This window comes from Sus scrofa, chromosome 1 (assembly GCF_000003025.6).
Source record: "Sus scrofa isolate TJ Tabasco breed Duroc chromosome 1, Sscrofa11.1, whole genome shotgun sequence".
NCBI lineage: Eukaryota > Metazoa > Chordata > Mammalia > Artiodactyla > Suidae > Sus > Sus scrofa.
In genome coordinates, this window is record NC_010443.5 from 246,681,240 (window position 1) to 246,700,211 (window position 18,972).

The 18,972-nt window shown below is 39.0% G+C and overlaps 1 protein-coding gene across 4 annotated transcripts in view; it reads left to right on the forward strand.

Moving 5' to 3' along the window:
- The window catches only part of SLC44A1 (solute carrier family 44 member 1), a 212,067-nt gene that overhangs the window by 132,779 nt on the left and 60,316 nt on the right, over positions 1–18,972 (forward strand). For all 4 annotated transcript variants that reach the window (XR_002337141.1, XM_003480567.3, XM_021067056.1 and 1 more), the window contains exons 8-13: positions 1,809–1,948; positions 3,563–3,749; positions 4,766–4,931; positions 6,770–6,926; positions 7,849–7,932; positions 18,773–18,910. Coding sequence is in view for 3 of the 4 variants with exons in the window: in XM_003480567.3 (XP_003480615.1) it covers positions 1,809–1,948; positions 3,563–3,749; positions 4,766–4,931; positions 6,770–6,926; positions 7,849–7,932; positions 18,773–18,910 (872 nt within the window). In the remaining variant the exon portion in view is untranslated. The remainder of the gene's footprint in view (positions 1–1,808; positions 1,949–3,562; positions 3,750–4,765; positions 4,932–6,769; positions 6,927–7,848; positions 7,933–18,772; positions 18,911–18,972) is intronic.

Here is an 18,972-nt window from a genome sequence, read left to right on the forward strand (position 1 = left end):
TGCCTCCCCTCAGTTCACCACTGTTAGCATTTGTAATGCAAACATATATTAAACATTTTAACCCCATATGAATCTTTTCCTGTAGGAGAATTTGCCACCATTACATTTACTTGCTCCCTTTAGTCTTAACTGTTGACATCTCCTTTATGTTTCCCTTAAATTTATGCTTTCTTATTTTGTTTTCCCTATCTTTGATCTATGAATTAGGTTTCTGGTTATTTTCACCCCTGCTTCAGATGGTATACATTTTTTTTTACTTCTACATTTGGTAGCCTATACATTTTCAGAAAATATTCTTCAATCTTGAATATCATGATTATTAAAGTGCTGAAATGAAACAATATTTGTTGAGTTTTCTCCTTCTTTAAATTTAGCATAAACTTTTCTTCCTCTCCAGCCCTACCTCCTTCTGCCCTCTCCCACTTTTTAGCTCCTGTTAAATCATCTCACCACAGTGAGGCTTTTCTTACTCATCTTATATAAAATTGTAATGCTTTCCCACCCCCAGCACTTTCTTTTTTGTTTGTTTTGTTTTTGACTGCATCTGCAGCATGTGGAAGTTCCTAGGCCATGACTGAATCTGAGCCACAGCTTCGACCTACACCACAGCTGGGGCAATGGTGGATCCTTAGCCCACTGCGTTGGGCTGGAGATCCAACCCGTGCTTCAGCAGTGACCTAAGCCACTGCAGGGAAAACGCCAGATCCTTAACACCCTGTGCCACAGTGGGAACTCCTCCAATCCCAGCACTTTCTATCCTACTTACTAGGCAGCTTTTTTCTTAGGCTTAATATACTATTTTTTAATTTGCTTCCTTTTCTTTTCATTTTTTAAAATTTCCCCATTACTATGTAAGCTCCATGAGAGGTGAGAGTGGAGACTTGATTTTGTTCATTGCTCTGTCCTTGGTACCTGGAACAGTAGAGCTGTAGGCACTCAAAATGTTTGTTGAATGGATTTAATGAAGGTGCCTGGTTCATCTCTCTTACTTGGAAGCAGGTCCGCCTCCCTTTTCAGTCTAGATCTCCGAATCTCTGACCCAGTGATGGAGATGAAAATTTCCCATCTGTAGCACCCACCATTTCATACTATCAAAGATTTCCCATTTTGAGTTCTGCTTTTGGTGGGAAATACTCTTTTGATCTTTTTTTTTTTTTTTTTCTTTTTTTGGCCACCCTGTGGTACATGAAGTTCCTGGTCAGAGATCAGATCCAAACCACAATTGTGACCTAAGCTGCAGCTTCAGCAGAGGCAGATCCTTAACCCACTGTGCCAGGCTGGGGCTCAAACCTACATCCTAGCGCTTCCAAGATGCTACTGATTCCGTTGCACCACAGCAGGAACGCCTTTTGATCTTTATTTATTCATTGCACAAATATTTTATCTCTAAGCACTGGGGTTACATAACAGAGAAGATCTTTGCCAGCCTCAGCTTCATTGCTGATTCCTATGACTCTTAGTTGCTTCCTACGGGCTGCATAGCTTAAACAGGCATGGAGGCTGTCTTTGTGACCAGTTCCCCTTAGGGGTATCTCTCCTTGCTGACTCTCTTTCGGCTTCAGAGTTGGTAATAAATATGGTTGAAGGAACTTTATTTGAAAGATTCATAAGTGCCTAATGTGAAAGGTGATAGTGGAGTCATGGAACTCCCGCTATGCTGGCAAAAAGGAGGCATACACCTCCCAGGCAAATGGATTTTTGCTGCCTTAGTCCACAGTGACATGTAGGAAGGGTCTGGAAAATTGAGGTATTATGTTACACATTTTCTTGTGCTAATTACTGCAAAAACAATTGTTTTTCATCTCCAGGTGGCACAGGTGTACTATGGTGGCTATATGCAAAACAGAGAAAGTCTCCCAAAGAGGCAGTGATTCCTGAACAGCTTCAGATAGCTGAAGACAATCTTCGAGCCCTCCTTATCTATGCCATTGCAGCTACAGTGTTCACAGTGAGTACAGGCCTAGGTGTATCTTTTAGGTTTATGTTTTTGTTTACAGATCATGATGCAGAAACTCACCCCTAGCTATTGCATGCTTAACCCTAATCCCTGTTAGATAAAATCTCTGTCCCACAAGTCTTCAAAAGGCTTCCCTAATTGACGAGTGCCATCTGGTACAACATTTTATTCAACACTGCCTGCTTTTGAGAGGGAAGTTTCACCGAGAATATTACATTATAATTTTCTAGTGAGAACATATATTTTGTTTGTTTGTTTTGTTTTTGTTTGGCTTTTTTAGGGGCCCACACCCACAGCATATGGAAGTTCTCAGGCCAGAAGTTGAATTGGAGCTGCAACTGCCAGCCTACCCCACAGCTCACGGCAACACCGGATCCCTGACCCACTGAGCAAGACCAGGAATTGAACCTGCATCTTTGTGAATATTAGTCAGATTCATTTCTGCTGGATCACAATGGGAACTCCTAGAAAAGTGTATTAAGAAGTATGCCATTTCATGTCATTCCATTTACTTATTCACTAATTATTTCTCCATTTCTTTCCTTTTTAACTTTTAGTAACATCATTTCAAAAACATAGGTGAACTTCACTAACTAGTATCATTATTATAATAATTACAGTAAAATTATTAATTAACATGTGGTTCAGTAATCTATATTCATATTTTTGGTTCATCTCCATCTCCTTTCTGAAAAACATGAAAAAAATAAAATTCTCAGTCCACTTTTTAGAGTAATCCGAAGCTTTGCATTGAGCATTTGAAACTAAAAAGAGGGAGTTCCTGTCGTGGCTCAGTGGTAACGAACCTGACTAGAATCCATGAAGATGTGGGTTCAATCCCTGGCCTCGCTCAGTGGGTTAAGGATCTGGTGTTGCTACGAGCCATGGTGTAGATTGCAAAGTGGCCTCAGATCCCAAGTTGCTAGGGCTGTGGTGTAGGCTGGCGATTGTAGCTCCTGTAAGACTGCTAGCCTGGGAGCTTCCATATGGTGCAGGTACAGCCCTAAAAGCCAAAAAAAAAAAAAAAAAAAAAATGGCACCAAAAGATTTTTGTTTGCTGTCATTGTACAAATATTTATTAATTGTCTTTTAAGTACAATTCTCTGTGCCAGGTGCCAGCGCAGATTGGGAAGTAACAAAGGGTAAATGTGACACAGACCCTGCTCTTATTGGCATTGCTCCTCGTCCAATAAGGGAGATGAGGTACTACATAACCCTGTGCCTTTGTAGTCATGGTACATGGTCTTTTCCCCTTTCGTCAGAGTGGCGAGCATTTTTATAGACTAATAAATCAAGAGTTTCATCGTGATGATAAGCAACACATTTTGATTCATAAAGCGTGAAAAGTAGAAGAATTCTAGGATGTATTAATAAATTGCAAAATCCTTTTATTTTTTAGCCTTAAAGGATGTTTTCAATATGTCATTTAAAATGATAAGTGCTGCAAGAGAGATACAGACTGATAAAGTATTATGGGTATTCAGAGAACGATACTTCCCCCTTTTGGAATGAGGAGTTATGTTAAAGTCTTCCACCATTGTTCACGTTCTGCTTTTACTGCTTAAAACATTGGCTGGAACCTCTCCCTCCCTTCTCTCCGTACAGGTTATCTTGTTCCTCATCATGCTGGTTATGCGCAAACGGGTTGCTCTCACCATCGCCTTGTTCCACGTGGCCGGCAAGGTCTTCATTCACTTGCCACTGCTAGTCTTCCAACCCTTTTGGACTTTCTTTGCTCTTGTCCTGTTTTGGGTGTACTGGATCATGACGCTTCTTTTTCTTGGCACTACCGGTAAGAAGACATGTTGCTTTTTTCCTTTAGTGATGGATCTGATTTGCATTAAAATATTTTGAAATATCAGAGAAGTAATCATTCTTAAGATATGTGTTGCCTAAGGTCTCGTAGCCATCAGAACTAGCAGTGGTTATAGCTCTTCAATAACGCATTGTCCAGTCATGATTTTTAGATCATCCTAGCAAAGCGAAATCACATCCTAGTTTTGAAATGTTTGTGGACTTTTGTTTGTTCGTGCAGATCTTTTTTTTTTGAATTGAGGTATGGTTCGTTTACATTGTTTCAGGTGTGAGATGGTTGTGGATTTGAAGTGAGACCCTGTACTGAGTCAGACATTTGGGTCCATTCTGTGATGAACAAATGAAGGCAGTGCTGCTCTGGGGTTGCCTCAGACCCCAGTTATAGCCAAACATCAACTTGCTTGCATGGGATTTTCTGGCTGGAAATGATCTGAACCTATGTAGAGTTAGTGATGATACAGTTCATAGATTCTCAGACTTGCTTGGAGCCATACTTAATATCAGAGGTTATGCCTGAATGGGATTAATTGTGGGGAGTAGTATAAGGATATTAAAAAATAATATTAATTTCTGTACTTGGCTAATGATTTAGGTCTGTAATTATTGAACAAGTAATAGCTCTGAAAAAAATTGAAGTGTGTTTGAAAGTTCATGCCTAAGTTAATAACTGATAATGTGGTGAGAACTATATTCAAGTAGAGCAGTATGTGGAAGTTCCTGGGCCAAGGATCAAACCCGCCCCACTGCAGTGACAACACTGGATCCTTAACCCACTGTGCTACAAGAGAACTCCAAGTAGGACAACTTTTAAAAGCTATATATGATACCTTTGAGAAGGAAAAAAAAAAAAAAAAAAGCTTATTTGTACAGTGTTTGGCTTTACAACTTTTTAATTATTTTTGTCCCTTAATGAAATAAATCTCATATTTAATAGCCATATTTATTGATTTATACTTTATGTGCTGCTTCTTTTCTTCCTTGATATTTTCCTAGGCAGCGCTGTTCAGAACGACCAAGGCTTTGTGGAGTTCAGAGTTTCTGGGCCTCTGCAGTACATGTGGTGGTACCATGTGGTGGGCCTGATTTGGATCAGTGAATTTATTCTAGCATGTCAGCAGATGACGGTGGCGGGAGCTGTGGTAACATACTATTTTACTAGGTGAGCATTTATACTTGTCAGGAAACTTAGTTTGTGACAATGTGGATGGACTTAGAGGGCATTCTGCTAAGTGATGTAAGTCAGACAAAGACAAATACCATACGTTTTCACTTATATGTGGACTCTAAAAAATAAAACAAATAAACAGACTCATAGATACAGAGAATAATCAGTTGGTTGTTAGAGTAGGGGGGGAGTTGGATGAGTGAAATAGGTGAGGGAGATTAAGAAGTACAACCTTCAGTTACAAAATACATGAGTCACGGTGATGAAAAGTATGCCACAGGCAGTAGTCAGTAATACGGTAATAACTTTGTATGGTCACCGATGATAACTAGACTTACTGTGGGAATCACTCTGTGGTGTATAGAAATATTGAATCACTATATTGTGCACCCAGAATAACATAGTGTTATATGTCATTTAAATTTCACTTAAAAAAGAACAAAAGAAAACTTAAGATCATCTAAGTGATTGTGTCTGAGAGAAATAGAACTGAGGCTGGTATGAGTTGCATTTCTTTGAAAAATAAATTGGAAGTGAATATGACAAAATGTGTAGTTAATGATTTTGTGAGATAAGACAATGGGAGGTTATTATTATTATTTATTTATTTATTTTGCTTTTTAAGGCCACACCCACAGCATAGGGAGGTTCCCAGGCTAGGGGTCCAATCTGAGATGTAGCTGAGCTATGAAGGGAACTCCCGGGAGGTTATTATTTTAATCTTTTTACTCTTCTATAACTTTCTTAAAAAATGAATTAGAGTGGCAGGTCATGCTATAACCTAAATTATGTTTAGCAGAAGAATAAATCTTATAGTAATGTCTTCTGTACTTTTGCTTTATACAAACATCCATCAAAGGATAACAAGTCTTTTTTTTTGTTTTGTTTTTTTGGCTTTTTAGGGCTGTACCTGCCACTTATGGAGGTTCCCAGGCTAGGGGTGGAATCAGAGCTGTAGCCGCCAGCCTGTGCCACAACACAGCACCGAAGGATTGGAGCCACGTCTGCTACCTACACCACAGCTCACGGCAATGCCGGATCCTTAACCCACTGAGTGAGGCCAGGGATCGACCCTCAACCTCATGGTTACTAGTTGGATTGTTTCTGCTGAGCCACGACAGGGACTCCAGCAAGTCTTTTGTGTGGATCAGGACAAGTGTTGTGACTTCCTTTCCTAACTTCAGAGCTGAATATACACTATAGGCCTTATAGTTTTCTACTACAATGAGGTGCCAGGTCTAACATCTTTTTCGTTCCATTATCTGATTGTACAATTAACCTCATAACTATTTACTAATAAGAGCTTCCAAAGCACAGTTTTATTTAACTTAAAGTATTAGAGCATAAGAACCTTGTGAAACTACCATAAAGAGATGACGAGTTCTTGTCGCAGCTCAGAGGTTAATGAACCCGACTAGCATCCATGAGGATGCAGGTTTGATCCCTGGCCTCGCTTAGTGGGTTAAGGATCTGGCGTTGCCATAAGCTGTGGTGTAGGTTGCAGACATGGCTCAGGTCCCATGTTGCTGTTGCTGTGGTTGTGGTGTAGGCAGGAGGCTACAGCTCTGATTCCATCCCTAGCCTGGAAACCTCCATCTGCCGTGGGTGTGGCCCTAAAAAGACAAAAAAAAAAAAAAAAAAGAAAGAAAGAAAGAAAGAAATGAAACATTAGTTTCATTTGGTACATCTGTAGCATTTGTATTTGCCATCTTTGTCACAGAGCTAGAATAAGAAAAATGAACTAATTTTTAACTTGCTTGGACTCTGACTATTTCTGTGTTTCCATCCTGGTCTAGCCTTTAATTGTCTTTCTCTGGTCATTTTTAAAATAGGGATAAAAGGAATTTGCCATTTGCACCTATTTTGGCATCAGTGAATCGCCTTATTCGTTACCACCTTGGTACTGTGGCAAAAGGATCTTTCATTATCACATTAGTCAAAATTCCACGAATGATCCTTATGTATATTCACAGTCAGCTCAAAGGAAAGGTAAGGAAAGATATTTTTCTGGACTTTCTCTGGGCCATTCTAGACCTCACTTTCACATGTAGCAAAGCTCCCAAAGATGTTATGTCCAAGTGTGAATGTTTTCTTCAGAGTCCCTGCCAAGTAGGATCTGGTTCTTCCCTACCGTCTCTCTCTTGCGCTCTGTAAGTCCTGACAGCATCCGTCTAATCACTGGTTTCCCCAGATGTCCTGTGCTTCTCTTCCTCTGTGTGGACTCACAGTCCTTCCTCCTGGGAACCTCCTTCCTATCCTTGATGGTGGAAATAACATGCATTTCAACATAGCTTAGTTCAAATGCCACCTCTTCCTAGAAACCTCCCCTGATTCCTCTCACCTCCCAAGTGAGGTCTTCTCTCTCTTCCCCACCCTCATAGCTCTATATCTATATCATATTCTGATTCTAACCTTGGTTATATTTCATGCTTTTTTTTTTTCCGCCTACTAGGTTATAAGTCCCTTATTGGTCTTATATACCTTACTCTATTTTATATGCAATAGGTACTAAGTAAATGTTAAACCAAACTAATTAAAAATAATTCAGCCATTATATTTTAAGGGAAAGAAGTTGAGGGTGGGTGCTTTTAAGCATAGGTTTTGATTTTTCTTAATTTTTTTTGTATTAAAGTATAATTGCTTTACAGTGTTGTGCCATTAATGCTGTACAGCAAAGTGATGGAGTCATAAATAAATATACATTTCTTTTCTTATATTATCTTCCATCATGTTCTATCCCAAGAGACTGGATATAGGTCCCTGTGCTGTACAGTAGGACCTCATTGCTTCCCCATTCTAAATGTAATAGTTTGCATCTACCTAGTTTTTATTTTTATAATACTTAGAGGATTCTATATGATATGGTTCAATCCTTTGGTCTATAATTATTTCAATTTTTCTTTCTTTCCAGGAAAATGCTTGTGCTCGTTGTGTGCTGAAATCTTGCATTTGTTGCCTTTGGTGTCTTGAAAAGTGCCTAAATTATTTAAATCAGGTAAAGTATTTTAAAAATACATCTAACATTCACTTTCAAAGACAGGTTCATTGTTTCTTCTTCCAAGATAAAGTTAATTGAGCTCATTTGAAAGATATTTTGTTTTTCTCATGGTGTTGTACATTGTACCTTGGTCAAATACAACTATTTCAATCATATTCTTATTTTTAAAGAATTCTTTACTATAAAAAATTCTTTAAAAATAAATTATTATATTAACATTTTAATATATGTTCTTTCCAAGGTTTATTAATTAATTGTAATATATAGGTAAAATATCATTAGGGTCCATCTTTTAAGAAAGACATTTATTTATCTTTTATCCCTTAATTCACATCCTTTCATCTTTGATTTTCTCTAAGAATCTGTCTACTCTAGCTGTAGTTCTTTAATTCCTTTAATGTTGTTTTAAAGCTTTAGTGAAAAGTTGTTGTGGGAGTTCCCATTGTGGCTCAGTGGTAATGAACCTGACTAGTATCCATGAGGATATGGATTTGATCTCTGGCCTTGCTCAGTGGGTTAAGGATCTGGCATTGCCATGAGCTGTGCTGTAGGTTGCAAATGAGGCTCAGATCCCTCGTTGCTGTGGTTGTGATGTAGGCCAGCAGCTACAACTGCAGTTCGACCCCTGGCCTAAGAACTTCCATATGCTGCAGTTGTGGCCCTAAAAAGCAAACAAAAAACAAATCAAAAAAAGAAAAGGAAAAAAAAAAAAAAAAAAGGATACTCTGTATGCTGTGGGTTTTTGGTTTTTTGGTTTGTTTTTGTTTTTGTTTTGTCCAACTCCTGAAAACTATGGGACTGGCCTGGAAAATGTTAACGGAGGTGCTATTTTCTTCTAAGGTCAAATGGAGGAATTGGTACTTCTGAGAAAACAGTTCTTTGGGGAGTGGGTTGGTCCACTTTCTGTATCTGGGCATGTAGGACTCTTGCTGTGAAGCACTCTTTTCATCTTGGGGTTTTTTTAAACCACTTTTCTTCAGTCCCTGAAAATCAATTCTAATGTACTGATGCCCTCATCTAATAGACCAAAGATAAAAATTGACTTTCTCCCCATTTACTTTTAAGTGATTGAAGAGTAGCATTGCATTTTCCATTCACTCGTGAGTAGTCAACGGGTGAGATTCTCGAGGCGATGTTTTGAGCTTGCCCAGAGTTGCTTTGTTGGAGTTCTATGGTTGATATGAAAAAGGAGGGATGGCATTTCATTAGCAAAATATATTCATATTGCTCACAATACTCTACATATGCAAAGTATGCAGAAGGTCATTGTTAAAATAATTAGTAATGGCCACAACCATCTGAAAAATTATGTTCTTTAAAATTTGTTTTGGGGCCAAGTTCTCTATATCAGCAAAGTTGATGGATGCACTAAAGATAATCATCATTACTTTTGGTATCCGTCATGAAATAGCATATTCTCAGAGATACGCGCTAACCCCAGCTTTCTGTTCTTAGTTCCTGTCACCTTCCCACAGGCACTTTTTGCTCTTGCAGTTTTTCAGATATGCCTGGAGTGACTCCCTTCCAGCGCTTGACTAACTCCTACCTATCCTTAATGATTCTGCCTGAGCATCACCTCCGAGAAGCTTTCCCTTATTACCCCAGCCCCTCCTCTGACTTTCTACAAGGCTAGTTCATACCTCTGTGAAAACACTAAGAATGCTATATGGAAGTTTTCTGTTTACTTCTTCATCTCATCCTTTTGGCTTTTAGCTCCTTAAAGGCGAATCTTATTTTTGCCTCCCCAGGAACTGTCACAGTGCCTAGTACACAATAGGTGATCTTTAAATGTTTTCTGAATGGATGATTCCTTAATCAGCAAATATTTGGATTTAAAAAAAAACAGTCTGGTGATATAAAGCTATAAAAATCTTAAAAAGGAGATGCACAGTTATACTGAAGGAAGAAAACAAATCGCATGATATCAAGATGGTCAGTAACCAGGTAGAAAAGTCCAAAGTTTTCAGCTTATCTCAAGCTAAATATTAGTCATCACTTTAGTCTCAACAGTCCTGAGGTGTGTATCCAAACTACAAACTGGTTTTTCTTGTACAGGTTTTGTCCATTTTGGAGCTTCATTGGGTAGGCATGATGTTTGACAATTCAAGGGAAGCAGCAAAATAGTAGTAAATTGGACTTCCCATTGTGGTGCAGTGGAAACGAATCTTGACTAGTATCCATGAGGACTCAGGTTCGATCCCTGGCCTTGCTCAGTGGGTTAAGGATACGGCGTTGCTGTGGGCTGTGGTGTAGGTGGAATATTGGCTCGGATCCCTTGTTGCCAAGGCTGTGGTGTAGGCCAGCAGCTGTAGCTCTGATTCAGTCCCTAGGCAGGGAACCTCCATGTGCTCCAGGTGTGGCCCTAAAAAGCAAAAAAAAAAAAAAAAAAAAAAAAAAAGTTGTAAATCAAATATGTGAGCAAGGGTTTATGGAAAGTGATTTCTGAACTCATACTTGGTACTTCTATCTGGGAATATGCAGTGTTGCGATGTGGGGACTGACGACCCCTGGAGCTTTATGTCTCCTGTTTTCATAGAAATTTTATTTGAAATAAGGTCACCATAGTGAAGACAATAGAAAACTTCCTGCCACGACAGGTTAAGCCTGAGAACCAGTTGCCAATGGAATTTTTTTTAAACCCTTGTTCCTGTGAAATTTTTCAGAGCTGGGTGGGCGTCCATCTATTTGAGTGGACATCATCTGTTTGAAGTATTCAAGATGATGGGGAACTGAATAAATGGACTCCAGGGATTTTTCTAAAATTTGAGAAAACAGTAGGGTCTAAGAGTATGGTCTCCTAGTGCAAGAAGGGGCTATCACACACATTCGGCAGTTATAAGCTGAGTGCTCTGCTAGAGAGCAAGCTATTGCTGGCACAAAATACTAGAGTTGGCTCACACCTTTGGTTTTGTCTCCTGTATTTATCATTGCTTTCTGAAGATGAAATTCCTTTTTCCATACACATGGAATTGAGTCCACACTTTTATAGCCTTTTTGGAGAAGGGACAATGGATAATTTGTACAGTAGAGAGAGCCCAGATGTTGAAGGTGTGTTTCACTCCCCAACAGTGTCACTGTTTGGCAAGCTCAGTGAAACCTCTGATTCTCAGTTACCTTCCTCAGTAAGTGGAGAAAATTTTATTTGCCCTCATAGGCTTTAGATAAGGATGAAATATAATGCAGGTAAATCAGCTCTTACACTGTCTAGCTCTTGGCGGGCGCCTAGTAAGTATCATTATTGCTCTCCCCCAACCCCATTTAAATTTTTTATAAAGAACTCCCATGTTTTACTCTAAGATAACAGGGATATGGCAAAGATCATTCATAAGGCTGTTCTAAGAATGTATCTGTTTTCTTTAAAAATAAATGTAATATAAAATATTGAAGAGTTTGGAAAACCAAGGCAAGAACAAAAAACATCATGATTTTATCATGCTACCTAACACTTAACTTTCATTAAAATAACTTTGAGAAAAAGTTTTCAGTACTTGACTTCCGTGTAGCAATGTCTGATAAACTCTAAACCTCTCCTGTAAAATGGGGCTGTATTGGCAGTATTGATAGTGCCGATTATCTTGAGGATGAAGAGAGTTTGCAATGCTCTGAGCACAAACCTAGACACAGTGAGTGTTGATTCATTCTACAGGACTTTCCACAGTTAATATATTTTACATTTTTACAGTGTGCAGCAGATTTATCTCATGTCAGGTCTGTTCAACTTTTCTTTCTTTCTTTCTTTTTTTTTTTTTTTTTTTTTTTAATACTTGGAAAGGTTTTCCCTACCTCAAGCTCAAATAATTTTTCTAGCATTTTTTTACTTACAGTCCTTTAGAGGTTTCCTTTTTTTCTCTTTTTTAAAAATACTTTTTTTTTTTTTTTTGGTCTTTTTAGGGCCGCACCCATGGCACACGGAGGTTCCCAGGCTAGGGGTCCAATCGGAGCTGTAGCTCCCAGCCTACTCCAGAGCCACAGCAGTGCAGGATCCGAGCTGCATCTGTGACCTACACCACAGTTCATGGCGACACCAGATCCTTAACCCACTGAGCAAGGTCAGGGATCGAACCTGCATTCTCATGGACTCTTGCTGGGTTCGTTAACCACTGAGCCATGACGGGAACTCCTAAATACTTAACTCTTTGGTTTATCTGGGATTTAATCAGTTGTCCCAGGACCAGTTAATGGTTAATCTATCTTTTCATCTGCTGTGAATTGTCAATTTAATCATCTATTAAATTCTTACATATCATACTTGAGTCTGTCTTTGGGCTTTCTTTTCTGTACTGTTGATCTGTCTCGTCTTCTACCAATACTGTCTTGTTTTGTTTTGTTTTTTAATTTTAAAAACATTTTTATTGAAGTGTAATTGAAATACAATATTATAAAAGCTATAGGTATACAGTTTAGAAGTGTTATGGCTTCATTATATATTTCACGTGTCCCAGGGTACAAATCTCTCTCATTATTTTTCAAAGATTTCTTGTCTAATCACCAGTTTATTCTCTGAGGTTATCTTGAGTACTCAGTAAAGTCCAGTGAAATAATAATACTAATTATAATGCCAGCTAACTTATTGAGCACTTAACATATACCAGGCACTGTGGTTCACATTTCACATGCAGAGTCTCTCATTATAGTCTGTTTTGTGTAGTATTCTTTGGATGTGGTAACAATGAGCAAATTAATGACCCTGAGTAGTCTTTGGGCCACACAATGTCAGTTGTCCATATGCCACCAATTTGTTGCCACTGCTTTGGAGAATGTAGAGGATAATAGAGGAATGTTGACCTGGAGCTAGAGTAGATGAGTTATTGTGCAGCACCATATGAAATTCCACAATCCCAAACCATGCTCCAGTGCCAAAAAGTGTGGAAAATACAGCTGGCTTCAAAAAAAGAGCTTTAAGTTTTAAAGATAAGCCATGAAGTATTCATGGCATATGTGCTGGAGTTTTGCAAATATACAGAGTGAAGTGTGAACTGCTCTTTGTTTCTGCAGGTGCTTATCTTAATGTGATAGGTCAGTGATTATATATCTAATCTAACATATAGAATTTGCTTTAGGTAGAGAGATTGTTACAACTAGAATCTGTTTCTACGGGGCATTGGATTACTCAGGCCTTGGTTTACTTAGACACTATTTGAAGATAGTACATTTAACACTGGAGGCTATCTGCTCTCTGGCTGATAAGCTCAAGATTATAAAGCTTTTCTCTATATAGTATTAGTGGGAGTTATTTTTTGAGGACCTACTTAAATCTGTGATACTACACAAAGAACTTTATATATATATTATAACTTTCTCTCCACAACTCTGTATGGAAGGCACATTTCCTCTGTTTTATACCTGAGGAACTTGAGCCTGGTATCTGGGTTCAGATAATATGACCTAGAGGCAGAGGAAAGTTCCAAGTCTAAGTTTGCCTAGATCGTACCATAATGTACTACTTCCTGCACTTAACCCTTGAACAACACAGTTTTAAATTGTGTGTCTTTTAAAAAAAAGTATTTCCCTCATGGTTCAGTAGGTTAGGGATCCAGCATGGTCACTGCCATGGCTCTGGTTACAGCTGTGACGTGGCTTCACTGCCTGGCCCAGAAACTTATGTATGCTGCGGGCACGGCCAAAAATCGTGTGGGTCTGCCTATACACGAATTTCTAAAAATAAATACTCCAGTGCTACACAGTTCACTGTTGGTTTAATCCGCTTTTGTACAACTTAAAGAAAACTAAAGTATAGTTTACTATAAAGTATATGCGAACATCTCAAACTTTCATGTTCCATGCTGTAAACTAAGACAAGTGATGGTTTTTAAATTAAAATTAGATTTGTAACATATTTTTAATTCTTATGCCCCTTAAAAATCTAAGTATTTAGAATCAAACTGAATGAAATATAGATTAGAATTTCTGCCTTCTCCATCCTTCACTCCGAATAGGAAAGGGATCATTTTCATTACCATTTCCCTCATTTAGTTTGTAACTGTCCACACATAGAGTTGCACATACCTCTTCCCCTTTTCCTATCATTGCTGTCTAGCTTGCCCCTATTGGGTAATTCTTTTTTTTTTTTAATTTTTTTTTTTATTATTATTTTCCCACTGTACAGCAAGGGGGTCAGGTCATCCTTAGATGTATACATTGCAGTTACAGTTTTTTCCCCCACCCTTTCTTCTGTTGCGACATGAGTATCTAGACATAGTTCTCAATGCTATTCAGCAGGATCTCCTTATAAATCTATTCTAGGTTGTGTCTGATAAGCCCAAGCTCCCGATCCCTCCCACTCCCTCCCCCTCCCATCAGGCAACCACAAGTCTCTTCTCCAAGTCCATGATTTTCTTTTCTGAGGAGATGTTCATTTGTGCTGGATATTAGATTCCAGTTATAAGTGATATCATATGGTATTTGTCTTTGTCTTTCTGGCTCATTTCACTCAGTATGAGATTCTCTAGTTCCATCCATGCCTATTGGGTAATTCTGTAAAGTTTTTTTTTGTTGTTGTTGTTTGTTTTTTTTGGCCATGCCCTCAGTATGCAGAAGTTCCTGGGCCAAGGATTAAACCCCATGTCATGGCAGCTACCCAAGCCACTGCAGTGACAACACCAGATCCTTAACCCAGTGTGCCACAAGAGAACTCCATAAAGATTTCAAGCTTTAAGAGAATGTCTAGGTCCTTAAGTGAAGAAAAGAAAGAAGGTGTGAAAAATGTAGACGCTAAGCTCTGTAGACAGGCCTGGGTTACCTGCATGGCAGCCCTCTGCCCGAACATATTTTCTTCCACCTTCCCAGTACTTTTTCACAATAACCTCTCACACAAAAATGTATACACCAGGGAGCACTTGGGCTAATAGACATCCTTTTAAAGAGATTCCTAGATGGTGATCATTTTTGTCTTGCTTCCGAGAATTGAATAGTCTTTAAGACCTTTGTCTTGGCTGAACAGATGTTGGGCACAGGCTAAATATTAATCATTGATGCCTCTCTGTGGGTAGTTTAGCTCAAGATTGGGAAGACTGTCTGGGAAGAAGGTGGGTGGACTCCAAAAATCTCAGCTAAATAGTCTACAGAAAGCTCAGAGAACAGTTATGAAGGAAAGCCACAAAGGACTCTGAATTTCTTGAGAACCTTAGCGTAAATCCTTTAGACTAAGAGGTATAGGAGCAGAGGGAAATTTCACTGGCCTGCTATGATCTGTAGCACATTTTTCCTCCGGAAGAGGTCATCTTGAGCTTTGTGTATCACATGCAGTTTATCTTCCTGCCTTAGAAGTAGAAGAAAGTTTATAAAATATCCACTTACTTTTTTTTAGTTAGGTTAAATATAAAGGAGTTGCGTAGATCTGTAGGAATATCACCAAGAAGGCAAAAATTTCTGTGAGCACATCCAACCCTGGAACTGAGGAGTGGAGAAAAGAAATTACTGCTGCCTCCTTTCATGTCTACAGATAAATAGCCTTTTGCTCTAAAAGTAGATGGAATGGGTGGAACTGGGGAGGTGCGGGGGAGAAGAAAGAAGCAGAAGAGGAAGAATAATAATTCTCAAATAAACTGAAGTACTTCTGAAAATTAGTGAGAGCCACAAAAAAGCTTTCGTAGTTTAGTTTGGAAGCATTGGGTCTGCTCCTCGACTCAGCTGGTTGGATGGTAACAGAGGAGAGGAATTGCAGGTATGTGGGTCCTTCTTTGCTTCTATTTCTTCTTTCAAGGAAAGTTACCTTCAAACTGGAAAGCAGGGAACAGCATAGTTAAGAGCTGTTGGTCCTCACTGTGAGGGAGTGGGATTTAAGACAGCTCCAAAAAACAAAAACAAAAACAAAAAGGAGTTCCCGTCGTGGCGCAGTGGTTAACGAATCCAACTAGGAACCATGAGGTTGCGGGTTCGGTCCCTGCCCTTGCTCAGTGGGTTAACGATCCGGTGTTGCCATGAGCTGTGGTGTAGGTTGCAGATGCAGCTCGGATCCCGAGTTGCTGTGGCTCTGGCGTAGGCCGGTGGCTGTAGCTCCAATTTGACCTCTAGCCTGGGAACCTCCATATGCTGCGGGAGCAGCCCAAGAAATAGCAAAAAGACCAAAAAAAAAAAAAAAAAGACAGCTCCGTGTTGATTTAAATGGGTTGTCCAGTATCCTTGATTTCAGCCATCACAATGATGCTTTTTTGTATCAATGTTAATAATATGTTATATAGTGTATATATATATATATAGTTAATACAGTAAAGTATTTTCCCCTGGAAACCTGTTACTAAATAACTCGTTCATGTATCTCTGGATCATGGCTCAAAATAGGGGAAATAAAAGTATTTCTTATCAGGGAAGTAATATCGCAGATCACTAAAGATATTTATCAGTTGTTGACCTGAAGAATTATAATGAAAAATGCTAAAGGGAAGTTGTGGAGAAAGGTACTAAAAGACTGGAAATGAGCAAATGAGGTTTATATTTTGAAAAGGATGAGATAGTGGGTCCCATAGACTGTAAACAAGTTTGGAATTGATCCTTGGCATTACTCTAGAACAAGGGTCAGCAAAGTGTTTCTCTAAAGGATCAGATGGTGAATATTTTTGGCTTTGTGGGCCATATTAGTCTGTGTCACAGTTGCTCCATTCTGCCATCGTAACATGAAAACAGCCCCCAAAAGTTTATAAGCAAATGAACACAGCTATGTTCCAATAAAGCTTTATGTGCCAAAGTATGGATTTGGCTCCTAGGTGGTAGTTGGAAAAGTTCTGCTCTAGAACAAATTGTTTGTTTGTTTTTTTGTTTATTTATTTTTGGTGAGTACAGAGGGAACTGGTGAGAACTGGGAACTAATCTGAGTTCTTTGAGAATAGATCAAGGTTGGAAAGTTCTTTTCTTTCATTGTTCACCTGAGTTACTGCTACCCAAGATCAAAAGTATAGTTTATTTTGATGTCATGAGGCATTCTGCAGAATGTTTCAAAAGAAGCTTTGTAGAAGATGAAGAAACATGAAGCACTGCAGTTAGGTAGTTAACTCTTCGGTGCCTGCTATCTTTTAACTGATAGAAGCACCCACAGATGACAGTATAAGTGAGCATAAGTGCATGCCCCGGGACAGTTTAATAGCATGCTTTCCTTAAAGTAATGTATATATTAGCTTTTGAGATAAGAAGACCTGCAAACATAATATAGTAATATATTGTGATGTTGTACCAATTTGTATGATGGAATCTCATATATTAAAATCCTTTGTGTTTCTCAAGGAGCACCATAATTGCCTGCTTCTCTATTACCGAAAAAGGTTTATGAACCACAAGTAGTGACCTACTCATACAGTACTCTCTCCTTGACCCTACAGTCTTCTGCATTTTTGATCAATGAATTTAATCATATAATGGCAAATTAAATCTTTGATAACTTGAACCTCATCTTTATACCAAGTTCCTAATAACTAACCAAGCATACAATTGGAATATTCATAAATTAAAGACTCTCTCTCCTGAGCTCACCAACAATTTCCTAGGTCAGCACTAAACCAAAAATTTCTCAGGACCATAAGTTCGAGTTACAAAGTCCATGTACTTTCCCTTCCTAAGACTCAAACATATTTCATGTTATAGTACTTATTCACATTTCCCAGACAATGCCAGGGCTCTTCTAGAATGTAATATAAAAAATAAGGAAAAACATCAGAGTGAGTAGTGGGTCAAAGAAAACATGGGGCAGCAGAAGCAGGTATAATCGCCTAAAAGTGTGTCAGCTGTACTGCAAGGGGCAGAATGCCAGCCCAAGGGGCAGAATGCCAGCCCAGTCTGGCCTAAAAAGGAGAAGATGATAAGGGGGTGGGGGAGGGAGGAGAGGGGAGAGATTCTTAGCAATTTATTAGCTTCTATAAGGGAGAAGTCCAGAATCTGGCTACTCCCCAATCATGCAGACATTGTTGCCAAGTGCAGGTACCTAGTTTTTTTCTGCTCTGGCAACCCTGATGTTAGTTTCCCTCTCAGTTTCACACTGTGACCTCCAGCAGCTCCAGGTACTTCCCCATTATATTGGCAAAACAGCTGTGGCAATTTGATGCCTCACACCTTGCTGTTCAGGAGAATGTGAGGCTGCTCTGTCAGGATCACCTATGGAAGAGAAAGGAAACTTCCCTTTTTTCCTCCAGAAGCCCCAAGGAACATCTTTTACTTCCACTGGCTTTGATTAGTTTATGTACCAATCCCTGAACCAGTCGTTGTGGGTAAAACATGCTGTTTGGCTTACATCAGTCAGGACCCACCTCCAGAGCTGAAGGTGGTATCAGCCTCACTCAGACCCTAAGGGAATGGAGAAGGACTGTTTTCTCAAAGGGGACTTGGGGTCCTGCCCCAGGAGGGTGGTGTTTAAAATCAACAACAGGCATCTGTCTCCTGCAAGAACTATGAAAAGTGAAAGCACCAAGGAGAAGTTAGTAGGTGTTCCACATAAAACAGCACAACAATCTGATGCCTTTATATGTGTGTGTAGCTTTTGAATCAATCCTGAAATGGTAATAATGCATCACTGATATTCACAGTGATGAACCTGAGGTATCAATGAAAGGTTAAATTACATTTGATTTACTAAGACAGGGAAGAAGTTAGTGGATGTTGGAAAGGTTTATGTATGTTTTAATAAATATCAATATTTTTAAGGCCCCAAACTAGCTTGACTGAAAAGCTGTGTTTAGCGTATGAGGGGGCTTTTTCTTTTTAATATCTCATAGTAACCTTGTGCTAATCTAAGTCTGTGCCTCACCAAAGCCATGTATTTAATTGTGAAATATTTTTATAAGCTATGCTTTAACGATGTTTAAATCTTCAAGATTACATTTACTGATGAAAAATTGTTTTTGCTTTTGTCCAGAATGCATACACAGCCACAGCTATCAACAGCACCAACTTCTGCACTTCAGCGAAGGATGCCTTTGTCATTCTCGTGGAGAATGCTTTGCGAGTGGCTGCCATCAACACAGTGGGGGATTTCATGTTATTCCTAGGCAAGGTAATAAGACCAAGTGTATAATCTGAGACATACGGTAAATATTTGCATATGAACATAGTTGC